The 16,895-nt window shown below is 46.5% G+C and overlaps 1 protein-coding gene across 6 annotated transcripts in view; it reads right to left on the bottom strand.

The window, feature by feature from the left end:
* MICAL3 (microtubule associated monooxygenase, calponin and LIM domain containing 3) overlaps positions 1-16,895 on the bottom strand; it is a 253,825-nt gene that overhangs the window by 37,009 nt on the left and 199,921 nt on the right. For all 6 annotated transcript variants that reach the window (XM_070409266.1, XM_070409267.1, XM_070409269.1 and 3 more), the window contains 5 exons: positions 7,004-7,117; positions 6,074-6,220; positions 5,563-5,645; positions 2,504-4,334; positions 1,896-1,990 (listed from right to left, as the gene is read on the bottom strand). In XM_070409266.1, the coding sequence (XP_070265367.1) occupies positions 1,896-1,990; positions 2,504-4,334; positions 5,563-5,645; positions 6,074-6,220; positions 7,004-7,117 (2,270 nt within the window). The remainder of the gene's footprint in view (positions 1-1,895; positions 1,991-2,503; positions 4,335-5,562; positions 5,646-6,073; positions 6,221-7,003; positions 7,118-16,895) is intronic.

The raw sequence follows: 16,895 nt of genomic DNA, 5'->3' as shown, positions 1-16,895 counted from the left end.
CGGCCGGGGAGGTGGGGCATGGGAGGTTGGCCGTGGGGGTGCTGATCAGGGGCAGGGGTGACTGGGGGGAGGGGCCACAGGAGGTTGGGGGTGCTGATCGGGCCCCCATTGGGCTGGTTGGCTGCTGCAGTGTGCATCATAGTGACTGGTCTTCCGCCATTCAGGTCGCTTGGCTTTTATATATATAGATTATTTAGTATTAGTTTCAGGTGTATAGCACAGTGGTTATTAGACAATTGTATAATTTACAAAGTATTCCCCTTGATATTTCCTGTAACCACCTGGCACCATACATAGCTATTATAATATTATTAACTGTGTTTCCTATGCTATATTTTACATGCCGGTGACTATTCAGTAACTATCAATCTGTACTTCTCAATCCCTTTACCTTTAGCTTCTATTCTTAAAAATACACAGTGGCTTGCTCCTGCTCAGCCTGACTGCACACTGCAGTGGGAGTCAGGACATTAGTATCCCTCACAGCCTCCAACAAAAGGCCCATCTCTGTGGGGAGCATGTGGAACGTGAAGTGCTTGGATTCTAGGAGTGGGGTCCATGACCTGTCATTTACGCTGATGGGGAGAAGCTCCCTGTGTGCCCCAGGCCTTCGAGATCCAGGGAGAGGCTGTGGTCAGTGAGATATGTTACCCAGATGACGGCCTTGGCATAGCCAGCTTGGGTAGTCTGGCCCTCAGCATTTTGCTAGGAGGTTTCATTAATCAATAGAGAAACTGTGGAGAGACCTGACCACAAAAGCAACCACAGATGGAAGTTTTTGACCAACTGGCTAAATGTCTGCACTGAGGCAAAGTGAACCTTGGACCACTATTCTCCTTCTTGACAGAACCCCTTCAGGACCCCTAAGGCAGTGTTTAAGAACCCACACACATACCCAGAAGAATTTCTCAGTTTAGTACTAAAGCTACTGTGTGGGAACCATAGCAGGGAGCACCTGATGCCAGGTCTCTGCGGGGATTTGGATACAAGATCCCAACCATAACCCAGAGTGGCCCGGCTGGGACATGGGGAAGCTCTGCAGATGGCTGGGGTGGGATGGGAGGCCTGACTCATGAGTCAATCAAACCCCATTCTAGGTGTCCTTCTAGGAGAATGAACAGATGCAGAGCTGGCATGGCCCAGGGGGGACGAACAACTCAAGAATGAGATGAGAACCGAAAGATTGGTTTCCTCTGATTTGCAAAGTTATTAAATGAGGAACTAGATCAAGCCAGGAGGAGAGAACTGGACACAGACCAGCCATGGCCTCCCTGGAAGTCAATGGAGAGGGAAGACTCAAATCTAAGCCTTGGGAAGCCTTGTAAAGAAGGTACAGAATGTTCTGAGGAAGTTTTTCATTAAAAAAAAGGGAGCTGAATGTAGCTGGACCTTCACCTTAGACAGGAGGGTAAGTGTGTGCCCACGGCTAGACAATGGAGATGGAGTAGGAAGGCTCCCCATCCAAGCCTTGGCTGGACCCTGGGAACAAACAACTCTTTTCCTGTCATTCTGGGCACTGGTGGGTGCTACTCACATGGGATTTCTGAGGACAAAAGAATGAACGGACAACACTGGGCTGCTTCCTAAAGACAGAATGAATCTTTGGGCATGAAATGTCTGTCTTCACCAGAACTGAACACAGGAACTCTTGCCATAGAAGCCAATAACCCCTAGCTGCTCACTGAAAAAGCCTGAGATAGGTCCCTTCTGTGTCTTCTACTTGGACCCCTGAGCAAGGCTCAGGATTTGTATGTGTCTGCTGGGAGCTCGTATCCACCCCTGCTTTGAGATTTGCTTTCCTTTCCTCCACCTCATCAAAGACCAACACTCAACAGAGGATAGGAGTCGAGATTCCCAACCCCTCTAAAGCCCTACTGCTGACCAGGCCTGCATACCTCTCGCTTGGACTTCTGGGAGACCCTCTCGAGGATGTCGTCGCTGGAGAGGTCAGAGTCCTCGGAGAAACTCAGCTGGTCCCGCAGCTGAAGCTCTGTGGGGATGGAAAGAAGGGGCAGAGTGAAGACTGTGACCAGTCCATAAGTACCACGGTGCTTTCCTGATTTCTACATTCATAAGAATAGCCTGGGGGAGTGGGGTGGAGGTTTGTTTTCTTTCTAGTTTGAGTGACTCTTTTCCCATATTGGGGAGCCAGGAACTTGGATGCTCACATCTGTTCAGACAGGATGGACCAACACGGAATAGATGGTGCCCAAAGAGACTGCCTGGAACTCCCAGCAGCACTGCCCTCCGTTAGGTTGATGCGACTTTAGGAAGTGCATAAACCTCCCTTAACTAGCTTCAGGCTGTTTTTTAGAATTATCCTATTAAGTGGAGTATGTTCTGTGAACCCATGGTTCAGTTTTCTTCTCCCTACCCTGTCAGCACAGCTCTAAGAACCCTTGGGGGAGCGGCATGGGGAAGGGACCTTTCGAGAAGAACCAAATGACTGAAGAACGCACGCCTTATGCTCTGCCCCAGGAGGGGTCCCTTGGTGCTGATGTACCTGCTCTCACTATTGGAGACATCCTGTGCTTGCTAGAGGCCACAGTGGCACCACTGGATGGGGTGCTGGAACAGGACTTGTTGTCACCCTTCTTCTTCTTGTCCTTCTTATACCCTGAGAAGACTGACTTCCACAAGGACCTGGGCTTGGCAGCTGTTTCCTCCAGGAGATCTGGGCTGTGTTTCTCCAGGGGCCGGCCCTCACCTTTAGATTTTCTCTCCTTGTTTCTACGGGGGGAGAAGAGTGACGATCTCTTCTTGCTCTTCCCACTAGAGCCCTCGGATGAAGTGACTGAACCATCTGGGGCCCCTGAGTCCAATGTGGGGGAGAGGAATTCCTCACTAGTGTTTTTGTGCTTCAAGGTGGGCTCCTCAGGGCCTTTGTGCACCGGGTGTTTAGGAGATTCAAGGCCAAGGGCTTTGCCTTTAGAGGGCATTGAGGAGGCTTTGTGGCAGGTGCCTCCTGGGGGACTGGAGGTCTCAGCCCCAATTTCCATCTCCTTCATCCGACTCAGCTGTTTGGCCATGGCATCTCTCAACACCTGGCTCTTTATAGACTTCTCTCTGGCTCGCATGCGCTCTTCAGCCAGCTCCTTGGCTTCTGGAGAGACTACAGGTAGCCCCCTCTTCTGCAGTTGGACCCCGCTCTCTAGAGTAAGTAACCTGAAATTCTCCTTGGCTAGGGGTGGGGGGAGGGCCTTGTCAGAGAGGGGCCAGCAGGAAGGGGGTGTGAAGAACTGCAGATCTGAGTCCTCGGTCTTGTCATCATATGTATCCTCCACGTCATCAGCAAAGGGGATCTCAGCTACACTCTCTACAAATGACTTCCGTACCTCTTCCCAGGGCAGCTGGGCAGGCTCTCGGGGGGGCCGCATAAAGGTGGCAGGTGTGGGGGGTGGGATTACGGAGGCCTTGGGCTTGGTTTCCTTCTGCCCATATATCTGATATGGCTCCCTTTGAAGAGTTGCGGGCTCCTCGTCCTGGGGTGGGGGTGGAGGCGGGCTTGAGGGTGGAGTAAGCATGGTGGAGTCTGAGGTATTGAAGCTCTGGCTGCCCAAGGTCTTCATGTTGGAGGAGCTCCCATGAAGGCCCAGCCCAGAACTGCTGGACAGGTCTCTCCGCTCCTCATGGGAGCTTTTTAGCTCTCTGTCAGATGGGGACTTGGGGGTTGGCAGAGAGGGCTGGTCACTATCCAACTTTGCAAGTCTCTTAGATGGAGGTTTTAGAAGATGGAGCCCCTCATCCTGAGGAGACTTCTCAACTGAATAGGATTTTAGGGACAATGGCTTAAAGGCAGGTGAGGGGAAGCTGTGCTTGGGCCCCTTGCTCCGATCCACGGGTGTGAGCCCCAGGCTGCGGCGAATTTCAGCGCTCTTCATCCAGAACTCTGCCACCAAGTCGTTTGGCTTCGGGGCCTCGTCCATAGCAAGAGGGCTGCCCAGTCTGTCCTTGGCATCCCCTTGGTTCTTCATGTGGTTGGGGGTGAGGGGGGTTGATGTTTTCGCTGGAACAGGCTGGAAGCATATGGGGGACTTGGTAGGGGATGGAATGGTGGCCTCACAGGAAGGTTTAGGCTGGGAGCAAATGGGGTGCGGAGTGGGGGTGATGGTGGAAGTGGCCAATGGGGACAGGCCCTGTGAACTAACTGGAGAGGTATGTGTCCTGGCTTCCAGCAGAGCTGCTGGCTGGGACTGGATGGGAGAGTGCACAGCTTTCTGATCAGTGGGAACTTCTGCTTTGAACTTTGCTTTGGAAACCAAAAGCTCTGGGAAAAGGTGCTCCTTGGGCAATTTCACTTTGATAGCCTCAGAGGGGAGTGGAATCCGGGCCCCCTACAGAAAAAGAAGATAGATGGAAGCTGTTTAGAGGGTAGGGACTTAATGATCAGCAAAGATCCCTTAGGGAGCTTTCTCTCTCAAAGAGCCTGTGCTTGCTGAAATAAATTCCTCTCTCCATCCTTTAAGCTATTAATCAAATTGCTCCAGGAGAACCTTTCTCACTTTCTGTAATTTTTAGAACCACTTCCTTAGTTGAACAGACTCAGTTTTCAGGGTTTGGCTCACCTCAAAGACATCCTATATTCTATGTGCACTGAAGTGAGTGCTGGTCAGAGGACACTAATGAATTCAGCTCTCACTCCTCAATAGCTCCAAGATCTCTGATGTACGAACATAGTGGCCAACATGGTAAGAAGATTAAAAACATCTATTTTTTTTACAGTCTGTATTATAAACTGTCCTCCCCAGGAAGCTCAAAGATCCAGATATTCCTGCATGTATCCTTATGCCTTGTCCTCCCATCACTTGTCTCAGTAAAGCTCCTCCATCTCAGACGTGAAATCACCAAATTCATCTCGCTTCTTAGAATCTCAAAGATCAGAGCAAGCAGACCCAATCTTCAGTTTGGACTTCCCTCCCGGATCTTTTCTCCAGAAAGTATTTTCTAAAACATGTTCCACGGGACATATTATTACAATGTGTTTAGTCTGTGGTTCACATACCACTGGTAATCTGGGTAAGTATTTTTAATTTTAAAATTCATAGTTCAGCCCAGCCAGTGGTTGAGCATCGACCTATGGACCAGGAGGTCATGGTTTGATTCCTGGTCAGGGCACATGCCCTGGTTGCGGGCTCGATCCCCAATAGGGGGTGTGCAGGAGGCAGCTGATCAATGAATCTCTCTCAGTATTGATATTTTTATCTTTCTCTTCCTCTCCCTTCCTTTCTGAAATCAATAAAAATATATTTGAAAAAATAAAATTAAAATTCATAGCTCATTTTAACAGAATATTAAGAAAAATGCATCTGTCATATAGAACCAATGATTCCACATATATTCTTGCTTTAACTTAAAAATAAACTATTTTTGAAATGGTATGATATGTGGACAAGACGAAGTATGATACAATAATGGGATGACCCAGGTTTGGAATTGGTGCAGAACAGGGTGAGGGAGATGCTACCTTGTCCCCACAGGCGAGAACTGAGCTGGAACCCCACTCCTGTTTTCAACAACCCCACTTAGCACAAGAAGCCAAAAAAAAGGGGCTCACACTCTTACCTCTCCCACGGGGCTGTGGGCAGGAGAGAACAGAACAGCTTGTTCCGAAGGGGACCAGGTGGGACTGGAGACTTGGGAGGGAGCTAAAAAGAAGAGACAGAGGATTGACAAGAAGAAAAACTCCCATTCCCACTGAGGGTGCCTCTTCTAGCCAGCTCTGCGGTGGGGTTGAACCATTGGTTGGCCACCTGCAGAGATGGAAAGAAGAAAAAAGGGAATGTGCTTCCCCAGGGCGTCCCGTATGCAACCTCTTCTTGTGTCATGTGTATGGTCTGTGACAAAAAGATTTGAGCTGTATCTGCTACCCTTTCATAGCTCCAAATTACACACAGAAAGGAGCTGTTGGTAAAGCCACGCGCAGGGCCTGTGCATAGGGGGAGGAGGCCATTATCTAAGGCTGGTATGATGTGTGCCCGCTCTGCTTCATGACCTGTACCTGTGGTGCCACTAGTCTTCAAGTGGCTCTCAGCAGGAATTCTAGGAGTGGCTTCTCCTGTGACAGTACACTTACCTCTCTTGTTATGCTGTAGAGTGGCAGGGGGTCGTTCATCCTGGTTTTCTGAGACGTTCAGCTCCAGATCCGCTTCTACCACCTCTTGGTGCTGCTTGCAAAACTCTGTTTCAGCATCCGATGGGCTGTCATCAGACCAGTGCTGATCTGGCAAAGGGAAAGAAGAACTCGGAACCTGAGTGAGGCCTGCTCCTTTCCAGTCTCCTGCCTTCCTTGGAGAACAGAATGACGACTGTAGCCTGGACCAGGCTCTGTTCCCCAGTGGGGCCCTGCTTGCTGGTCCTCACCCAGTTTCTGATACTCAGCCAAAATCACATCCTCTGCAACACGGTACTCTACTATCTTCTGAAATACAGCCAGATGACACATGATAGGCCGTGACAGAAAGCAGAACCGTGGGCATGCTTGTGGAGGGCAGGCCTTGCTGCTGGGCCTACCACCCACTTGCATTTCTCTCCTGTTAGCACTGCCTAGCCCTGCTACCCCACCACCACAGCTGAGGCCATGCTTCCTTCACTATCTTACCTGGACTGCTCCTCTCATTTTTCCCAGCCTAATCCTTTGCCCTTGTTTCCCAACCAACCAGGCTATAATTCTTAAAATACCATCTCTTTATATCTAGCTTTCAGAGGGCATCTACTGGATTAAAGGCTCTGTATAAAGCCTCAAATCTGCTGAGTTTCTCACCCACAACTTAATGAATGCAGGTGATGTTGAATGGTGGCTTATGGGAGTGAAATAACAGGTATTCAAGTTAGTGACCGAAAATGGAATGAACCAGATCTATCTGCTGCCTCTCCTGAGCTCCCTGCTTTTGATTAATGTGTATTGTTTTTATCTTTCCTAAGTTCAAAGCACTCTGGCGTGTCCTGCAGTGGGGAACAGGGTGTTCACCATGGTGGAGAGGGGAGGCTCTGGGGTCCCCCATACCATCATCCAGCTCAGCACCAGTGTCACCCGTGTCCCCATTCTCTGCTGCCTCCCCTTCTATTTCTGCCGGCTCCGAATCCACATCTTCCTCCAGGCAATCCTCATCAAATGGGACTGTAAAGCAGAAACAGTCAAAGGAAGAAAAGGAAAGACAGGATAGGGAGACTGCCTTTGCAGGTGGGAAAGCAGCAGTGCTTCTCCCCAGGCTGTGATGCGAAGACCACTAGAAGGGGCAGGACAAATTCTGGCAGAAGTGGCAAATTCGCTTGGGATAATTTAGAAATACTTTTCTAAAGCATAACAGGGAGGGATAAGGGGATATGTAAAGTTCATTTTCTGGATTCAGGACTAGCACTAATGAACTTCATTTCTCCTGAGGAACCAGCCCCTAAAACACACACACACACACACACACACACACACACACACACACACACGCGCGCGCGCGCACGCGCACACGCACATTCACAGCTGCTTCAACCATCTGGACACTTAGAACTTACACTAACAGTTTGAAGAAAAAGCAATTAAGAAAGCAATGAGCACTGCTTTAAGGATGCTGTGACATGCCAGTGCTATCCAAGACTAACAGTACTCACTTGTCAGGAGTCCTAATGGCTTCTTCTAGTGTTCGAAACACAGCAAACCACAAATCATTGTTTTTGTTTTATTTTAATTAGAAAACTTTATTATTGAAAGTATTACATATGTCCCCCCCCCCCCCCCCCCCCCCGCATCAACCTCCTCCAGTCCACCCCTGGCCCCTGCCCCAGGTACTCACTACCCCACTGTCTGTGTCCATGGGTTATGCATATATGCATACAAAGTCTTTGATTGATTCCCTCCCATCTACCCACTCTCCCCAACCTTTCCTCCCAAATTCTGCATTCTGTTCCATGCTTCCTTGTCTCTGGATCCACTCTGTTCATCAGCTTATTTTGTTACTTAGATTCCACATATGAATGAGATCATGTGATACTTGTCTTTCTCTGACGGACTTATTTCACTTAACCTGATTTCACTCTCCAGGTCCCTCCATGCTATCTCAAAGAGTAAGAGATTCTTCATTTTTGCTGCTGCATAGTATTTCATGGTATAAATGTACCAGAGCTTTTTTATCCACTCATCTACTCATAGGCACTTGGGCTGTTTCCAGATCTTAGCTATTGTAAATTGTGCTCCTCCAAACACAGGAATGCATACATTCTTTCTGATTGGTGTTTCGGGTTTCTTAGGCTACATTCCTAGAAGTGGGATCACTGGGTCAAATGGCACTTCCATATTTAATTTTTTGAGGAAACTCTATACTGTTTTCCATAAAGGCTGCACCAATCAGCATTCCCACCAGCAGTGTACTAGGGTTTCCTTTTCTCCACAATCTCGCCAGCACTTGTCATTTATTGATAGCAGACATTCTGATACCTCATTGTCGTTTTTTTTTTATTTTATTAAATCTTTATTGTTCAGATTATTACATTTGTTCCTCTTTTTTCCCCCCATAACTCCCCTCCTTCCAGCTCCCACCCCACCCTCCACCCTCACTCCCCACCCACTGTCCTCATCCATAGGTGCACGATTTTTGTCCAGTCTCTTCCCGCATCTCCCACACCCCTTTCCCCCCCAAGAATAGTCAGTCCATTCCCTTTCTATGTCCCTGATTCTATTATAATCACCAGTTCATTCTGTACATCAGGTTATTTATTCACTTGATTCTTAGATTCATTTGTTGATAGATGCATGTTTGTTGTTCATAATTTGTATCTTTACCTTTTTCTTCTTCTTCCTCTTCTTAAAGGATACCTTTCAGCATTTCATATAATACTGGTTTGGTGGTGATGAACTCCTTTAGCTTTTCCTTATCTGTGAAGCTCTTTATCTGACCTTCAATTCTGAATGATAGCTTTGCTGGATAAAGTAGTCTTGGTTGTAGGTTCTTGGTATTCAGCACTTTGAATATTTCTTGCCACTCCCTTCTGGCCTGCAAAGTTTCTGTTGAGAAATCAGCTGACAGTCGTATGGGTATTCCCTTGTAGGTAACTGAGTTTCTTTCTCTTGCTGCTTTTAAGATTCTCTCTTTGTCTTTTGCTCTTGGCATCTTAATTATGATGTGTCTTGGTGTGGTCCTCTTTGGATTCCTTTTGTTTGGGGTTCTCTGCGCTTCCTGGACTTGGAAGTCTATTTCTTTCACCAGGTGGGGGAAGTTTTCTGTCATTATTTCTTCAAATAGGTTTTCAATATCTTGCTCTCTCTCATCTTCTGGTACCCCTATAATTCTGATGTTGGTACGTTTGAAGCTGTCCCAGAGGCTCCTTACACTATCTTCGTATTTTTGGATTCTTTTTTCATTTTGCTTTTCCAGTTGGGTGTTTTTTGCTTCTTCGTATTTCAAATCTTTGACTTGATTTTGCGCTCCTCTGGTTTGCTGTTGGGAGTCTGTATAATATTCTTTATTTCAGTCAGTGTATGCTTAATTTCTAGTTGGTTCTTTATCACACCATCGAGAGTCTCATTAGATTTCCTATACATCTCATCAAGTTTATTGACAGACTCTAGAAGCCTCTTGAGAGACCTCAAAAGTGTGGTTCTGAACTCAATATCCTCCCTTGATAGTTTTGTCCTGTTTCTTTGTCTCCGCATTTTTTACGCTTTCTTGGTACACCCTCTAGTGGTCTTTGTGCGCAGTCTTGTTGTAGTTAAGCCTTGATTGTTATAGTTAATACTAGAGGGATTTGACCTCCAGGCCGACTGGCTTTGATAATCAGCTGTGTCTGCAGTGGAAGAACTTGTGTCCTCTAGGGAGGTGCTAATCTAGCCTTTGCCTGAGGCTATCCTGCAAATGTCTTTGTGCAGGGCTTGGGCGGGGCGGGTCCCACGGGATCAACAGGGCGGAGGAGGGAGCAGTTATGGCTGCTCTCAGTCCATCCCCAGGGGCTCTGCCTCTCTGTCCCAGCAACAGCTACAAACCTCGGAGGGACCGTAGCCAGACAGTCCTGCTTCTCCCGTTTGAGTCTGGGTCCCTAGAGACTCGCCCAGATCTGGAGCTCTGAGTCTGAGGCTCCCTCCGGATTGAAACAGACAACCACGCCCTCAGCCACCAGCCCTCGCCGTGCGCACTCCGCACCTTAGTATTTTACTTCAGCACTGCGCCTCCTCTGATTCTCGGTTCCTCCTAGTTGTAGAACTTCCATTCAGCCAGCCTTCCTGTGGTTCTGGATGATGTCCGTTCCGTCTTTTAGTTGTATTTTTGAAGTGGTTGTTCGAGGCAGCAAACTCTGGCGTTAACCTATGCCGCCATCTTGGTTTTTTCCTCTCATTGTCGTTTTAATTAGTATCTCTTTGATGATTAGTGACTTAGAGCATTTTTTCATGTCTCCTGGCCATCTGTGTGTCCTCTTTGGAGAATTTTCTATTTAGGTCCTTTGCCCATTTTTTAATTGGACTGTTTGTCTTCCTTTTGTTAACTTGTATGAGTTCCTTATATAGTTTGGATATTAACCCTTTAGCAGATGTATAATTGCCAAATATGTTCTCCCATACAGTGAGCTTTCTTTTATTTTGTTGATGGTTTTTTTTTGCTGTGCAGGAACTTTTTATTTTGATGCAGTCCCATTTATTTATTTTCTCCTTAGTTTCCTTTGCCCTAGGACCGTGGTCAGCAAACTGCAGCTCGCGAGCCACATGTGGCTCTTTGGCCCCTTGAGTGTGGCTCTTCCTAAGCCTTAGGAGTACCTTAATTAAGTTAATAACAATGTACCTACCTATATAGTTTAAGTTTAAAAAAATTGGCTCTCAAAAGAAATTTAAATCATTGTACTGTTGATATTTGACTCTGTTGACTAATGAGTTTGCCGACCACTGCCCTAGGAGATGTATCTATCAACATATTGCTACAAGAGATGTCTGAGATTTTGCTGCCTATAGTTTCTTCTACGATTTTTATGGTTTCCTGACTTACATTTAGGTCTTTTATCCATCTTGAGTTAGTTCTTGTGTATGGTGTAAATTGGTGGTCTAGTTTCATTTTTTTGCATGTTTCTGTCCAGTTTTCCTAACACCATTTATTGAAGAGACTGTCTTGACTCCATTGTATGCTCTTATCACCTTTGTCAAATATTAATTGCGTGTAATGGCTAGGTTGATTTCTGGGATTCTCTGTTTTGTTCCATTGATCTACATGCCTGTTCTTTTGCCAGTATCAGCTGTTTTGATTATGGTGGCTTTGTAGTATAACATGATATCTGGTATTGTGATTCCTCCAACTTTTTTCTTCTTTCTTAAGATTGCTGCAGCTATTCGAAGTCTTTTTTGGTTTCATATACATTGTTGGAGTATTTGTTATAGATCTGTAAAATATGGTGTTGTTATTTTAGTAGGGATTGCGTTGAATCTGTAACTTTCCTTGGGCAGTATAGACATTTTAATGATGTTGATTCTACCAATCCTAGAACATGGAATATTCTTCCACTTGTTTATATCTTCTCTCTCTTTTTTTAGTGTCCTATCGTTTTCCAAGTACAAGTCTTTTACCTCTGTGGTTAAATTTATTCCTAAGTATCTTAATTTTTTGTTGCAATGATAAACGGGATGCTTTTTTTTTTTTAGTTTCTCTTTCTGAGAATTCATTATCTATATATATCCTATATATTAAGAGAGGAATATGCTAATTAGCCAGGACGCCCTCACAGGTAACGTCCGGCAGGAGCGGGTGGGCGTGGCTGCATGCCACACAAGGCCAGGCACGTGAGGCTGCGTCAAATAAAATAAAATGCATTCACATGCCCGAAGACGACAGGGTTCAAGGAGAAAGGGCTCCAGTTTCGTTTTCTCAGCACCCAGCTAGGAGGCCTCCCTGGGGTGGCTCTCCCCTCCAAGCCTTGCGCAAGATGAGCGCTCCCCTCTGGCCCGGGAGCCCCAAAGGGAGGCAGAGCGAAGTGCTTTCCCTCTGGGACCCCCGCTCTCCCTGGGAACACGGAAATCCGCCTCCCGGGGTGACTGCGTGGCAGCCAGGCCTGGCTAGCAGTAGAGAGGGCGACCTACCTGGAGGCCACACAGCCGCCATAGTTGAAGTCGCCCTTGATGGAGGAGCGGAGGTAGCGGGGATCAGAGTCGGCCATGTCAGCAATGGAACCCCAGCTCCCTGCTGAATGACTAGAGCACATGGACCTCAACAGTCCTCAGTCACTTCCTGAGCAGCAGTCAGCCCCGACCAGGGATCAAACCTGAAACCTGACAGAATGGAACCCAGACCTGTGGCAGAGGAGCTCCGACCCACAGCAGGGGCCAGGGCAGCCAGACGGGTTTTGTTGAGGGGCCCTGACAGGCAGCCCGCAGCGCAGTGGGTTAGAACCTCCTCCTGATACAAGGTTGCGGGTTGAATCCCTGGTCAGGGCACAGACAAGAAGCAACCAAAGAGAGCATAATAAGTGGAACAGCACACTGGTGTTTCTCTTCCTCCCTTCCTCTCTCTAAAATAATCAATCAATAAAAATTAAAATAAAAAATAAACCCTCTGGCCCTAACCAGTTTGGCTCAGTGGATAGAGCGTCGGCCTGTGGACAGAGGGTTCCTGGGTTCGATTCCGGTCAAGGGCATGTACCTTGGTTGAAGGTACATCCCCAGTGGGGGGTGTGCAGGAGGCAGCTGATCGATGTTTCTCTCACCGGTGTTTCTAAATCTAGGAACACCGCTCCCTTCCTCTCTGTAAAAAAATCAATATATTAAAAAATAAAAATAGACCCTCTGGCTTGCAGAGTTGCTAAAACAGAAAGCGAAGTCCCATTTCTTCCCGCTCATTCAACAAATACTTCATATGCTCCGTCAATAATCACACTGGGAATGGGTGTTTGTTTGTTTGTTTGTTTGTTTTGGTTAATCCTCACCTGAGGACATTTTTGCATTGATTTTTTTTTTTTTAAACAGAGAATGGAAGGGAGGGAGAAAGACAGAAACTAATGTGAGAGACATCAGTTGGTTGCCTCTTGCTGAATCCCCGACCAGGGGCCCGGATTGAGCCTGCAACCCAGGTACGTGCCCTTGATCGGAATCCAACCCGGTACCCTTCAGTCTGCCTGCAGAAGCACTATCCACTGAACCAAATCAGCATTTTTTTTTTCTTTTTAAGTTCTCCTCTAAGGATATGTTCTTTTCATTGATTCTAGAGAGAGAGGAAGGGAGAGGGAAAGAGAAAGAGAAAGATCGATCAGTTGCCCAAGCAATCCGACAGGGATGGAACCCACAACCTGTGTATGTGTCCTCATCTGGAATCAAACCCATGACCCTTTGGTGTGTGGGAGGACACTCTAACTACTGATCTACACTAACCAGGGCCTGGAGGTACATTAAAAAATTCTTTTTCAGATCTGCCCTAGCCAGGTGGCTCAATTGGTTGGAGTCTCAACCTGTACACCAAAGGATTTCCTGTGAATTCTAGGTTAGGACACATACTTAGGTTTAGGTTAGATCCCAGTGGGTCAGCAGGTGCAGAGGCAGCCTACTGGTATCTCTGTCACATGGATGTTTCTCTCTCTAAAAATCAATTAAAAAAACATCCTTAGGTGAGAATTAAAAAAAAAAAATATATATATATATATATATATATAAAAAAAAAACCTTCAGATCTAAAATTTTATTTGGTTCTTTATAAATTTTATTTTTCATTTACATTCAATATCCTATCCTATATAATAAAACCCTAATATGCAAATCGACTGAATGGTGGAATGACCGGTCACTATGAACTGACTACCAGGGGGCAGATGCTCAATGTAGGAGCTGCCCCCTGGTGGTCATTCAGAAGCTGGGCTCACGGCTGGCAAGTGCAGTGTAGGTGGCGGGAACCTCCGTGGCAGCACTAAGGAGCAGCGAGCTGAGCGGTAGGGAGCAGCAAGCAGGCGGATGGTAAGGAGCAAGGGGTCCCGACTATGAGAAGGCACAGGCCGGGCTGAGGGACTCCCACCCCACGCCCAGTGCACGAATTTTGTGCACTGGGCCTCCAGTCTACACACACACACACACACACACACACACACACACACACACACATATGCCAAGTGACCAGAAGGGCAGAACGATCAGTTGCTATGACATACACTGCGGTCAAACAGAATGACCAGTCACTATGACGCGCACTGCAGCGGCCAACTGGCCTGATCGGGCTGCCGATCAGACCCCCCAACCTCCCACAGCCCTTCCCCCGGCCGGCCCCGCCCACATTCCCTCTCCCCCTCTGGCCTGGCCCTGGTTGGCCTCCATTGGGGTGGGCCAGCTGGACCCCACCTATGCACAAACTCGTGCACCTGGCCTCTAGTTGATGTATAAAAAGACATAGATTTTTGGGTGTTTTGTTGGATCTTGCTACATTGCCAAATTAATTTATTAAATCTAGTAGATTTTTGGTGGTGTTTTAGGTTTTTAATGCACAATACCATGTCATCTGCAAATAATGAGTTTTTCTTCCTCTTTCCAATTTGGATGCCTTTTATGTTTTCTTCTTGTCTGATTGCTATGTCTGGGCATTCCAGTACTATCCTATATAATAAAAGCCTAATATGCTAAGTGTCTGGTTGACCGGTTGGCTATTCAAGCAATCAAAGCGTAATATGGTAATGGTATGCTAAGGCCACTCAACCTCTTGCTATGATGTGCACTGACCACCAGGAGGCAGACACTCCGACCAGTAGGTTAGCTTGCTGCTGGGGTCCAGCCGATTGGGACTGAGCAAGATGGGCCGACCATGCCCTGGAGCCCTTCCACGGTCCCTTCCTGGCTGGCCAACCTCCTGCGTCCCTCTCTGGCCCCGATTGTGCACCGGTGGGGTCCCTCGGCCAGGCCCGCACCCTCTCGCAATCTGAGACCCCTTGGGGGATGTCAGAGAGCGGGTTTCGGCCTGATCCTGCAGGTATAAAAGGTTAATATGCCAATAGGCAGAACAGCAGAATGACCAGTCGCTATGATGCGCACTGACCACCAGGAGGCAGACGCTCAACGCAGGAGCTGCCCCCTGGTGGTCCGGGTGCTCCCACAGGGGGAGCGCTGCTCAGCCAGAAGCCAGGCTCATGGCTGGCAGCGCAGTGCCAGTGGCGGGAGCCTCTTCCGCCTCTGTGGAAGCGCTAAGGATGTCGGACTGCCCCCGAGGGCTCCTTGACTGCGAGAGGGTGCAGGCTGGGCTGAGGGACCCCCCAAGTGCACAAATTTTGTGCACTGGGCCTCTAGTATTGAATAAGAGTGGTGAAAGCAGACATCGCTGTCTTATTCCTGTTCTTAGGGGAAATGGTTTTAGTTTTTGCCCATTGAGTATGATGTTTGCTGTAGGTTTGCCATATATGACCTTTATCCTGTTAAGATATGCTCCCTCTATTCCCACTTTGCTGAGAGTTTTGATAAAAAAATGGGTGTTGGATTTTGTCAAATGCTTTTTTTGCATCTATTGATATTATCATGTGATTTTTGTCTTTCAATTTGTTTATGTATCACATTTTTAAAAAATATATATTTTATTGATTTTTTACAGAGAGGAAGGGGTGGGACAGAGAGTTAGAAACATCGATGAGAGAGAAACATCGATCAGCTGCCTCCTGCACACCCCCTACTGGGGATGTGCCCACAACCAAGGTACATGCCCTTGACCGGAATCAAACCTGGGACCCTTCAGTCCATGGCCGACGCTCTATCCCAGGGGTCCTCAAACTTTTTAAACAGGGGGCCAGTTCACTGTCCCTCAGACTGTTGGAGAGCCGGACTATAGTTATAAAAAAAAACTATGAAAAAATTCCTATGCACACTGCCCATATCTTATTTTGAAGTAAAAAAACAAAACGGGAACAAATACAATATTTGTATTTGCATGTGGCCCGCGGGCCGTAGTTTGAGGACCCCTGCTCTATCCACTGAGCCAAACCAGTCAGGGCATGTATCACATTTATTGATTTGCAAATATTGTACCAGCCTTGCATCCCTTATGGTCATGATGTATGATCTTTTTAATATATTGCTGAATCTGAGTTGCTAATATTTTGTTGAGAATTTTAGCATCTGTGTTCACTAGGGATATTGGCCTATAATTCTCTTTCTTTGTAGTGTTTGCATCTGGTTTTGAAATTAGGGTAATGCTGGCCTCATAAAAAGAGCTTGGAAGTGTTCCTTCCTCTTGGATTTTTTGGAATAGTTTGAGGAGGATAAGTGTTAGATCTTCTTTGAATGTTTGGTAAAAGTCCCCTGTGAAGCTGTCCAGTCCTAGGACGGCTGGGAGTTTTTATTTTATTTTTATTATTACTGCTTCTATTTCATCAGTTGTTATTGGTCTATTCAGGTTTTCTAATTTTTCCTGATTCAGTTTTGGGATATTGTATTTTTCTAGGAATTCTTCCATTGTCCAGTTTGTTGGCATATACTAGTAGTTGTTCATAGTATTTTCTTACAATCCATTGTATTTCTATGGTGTCAGTGGTTACTTCTCCACTTTAGTTTCTGATTTTATTTGTTTGTGTCCTCTCTCATTGTTTCCTGATGAGTCTGGCTAATGGCTCATCAAGACTGTTTATCCTTTCCAAGAACCAGCTCTTGTTTCATTTATTTTTTTTGTATATATTTTTTTAGTCTCTATGTCATTTATATCTGCTCCAATCTTTATTATTTCCTTCCTTCTACTTACTCTGAGCTTTTGTTGTGGGTTCTCTTTCTAGTTCTGTAAGTTGTAGGGTTAGTTTATTATTATTATTATTATTATTTTTGTTTTGTTTTGTTTTTTTGAGGTAGTCCTGTAGTGCTATGAACTTCCCTCTCAGGACTGGTTTTGCTGTGTCCCAGAGATTTTGGGTTATGTGTTCATTTTCATTTGTTTCCCAGAAGATTTTTTATTTCTTTCTTGATCTTGTTGGTAATCCATTCATTGTTT

Source organism: Myotis yumanensis, unplaced genomic scaffold, assembly GCF_028538775.1.
Source record: "Myotis yumanensis isolate MYYU_CA2020_CCGP unplaced genomic scaffold, mMyoYum1.0.hap1 SCAF_3, whole genome shotgun sequence".
Classification (NCBI taxonomy): domain Eukaryota; kingdom Metazoa; phylum Chordata; class Mammalia; order Chiroptera; family Vespertilionidae; genus Myotis; species Myotis yumanensis.
This window is presented reverse-complemented; position numbering and strand designations above follow the sequence as displayed.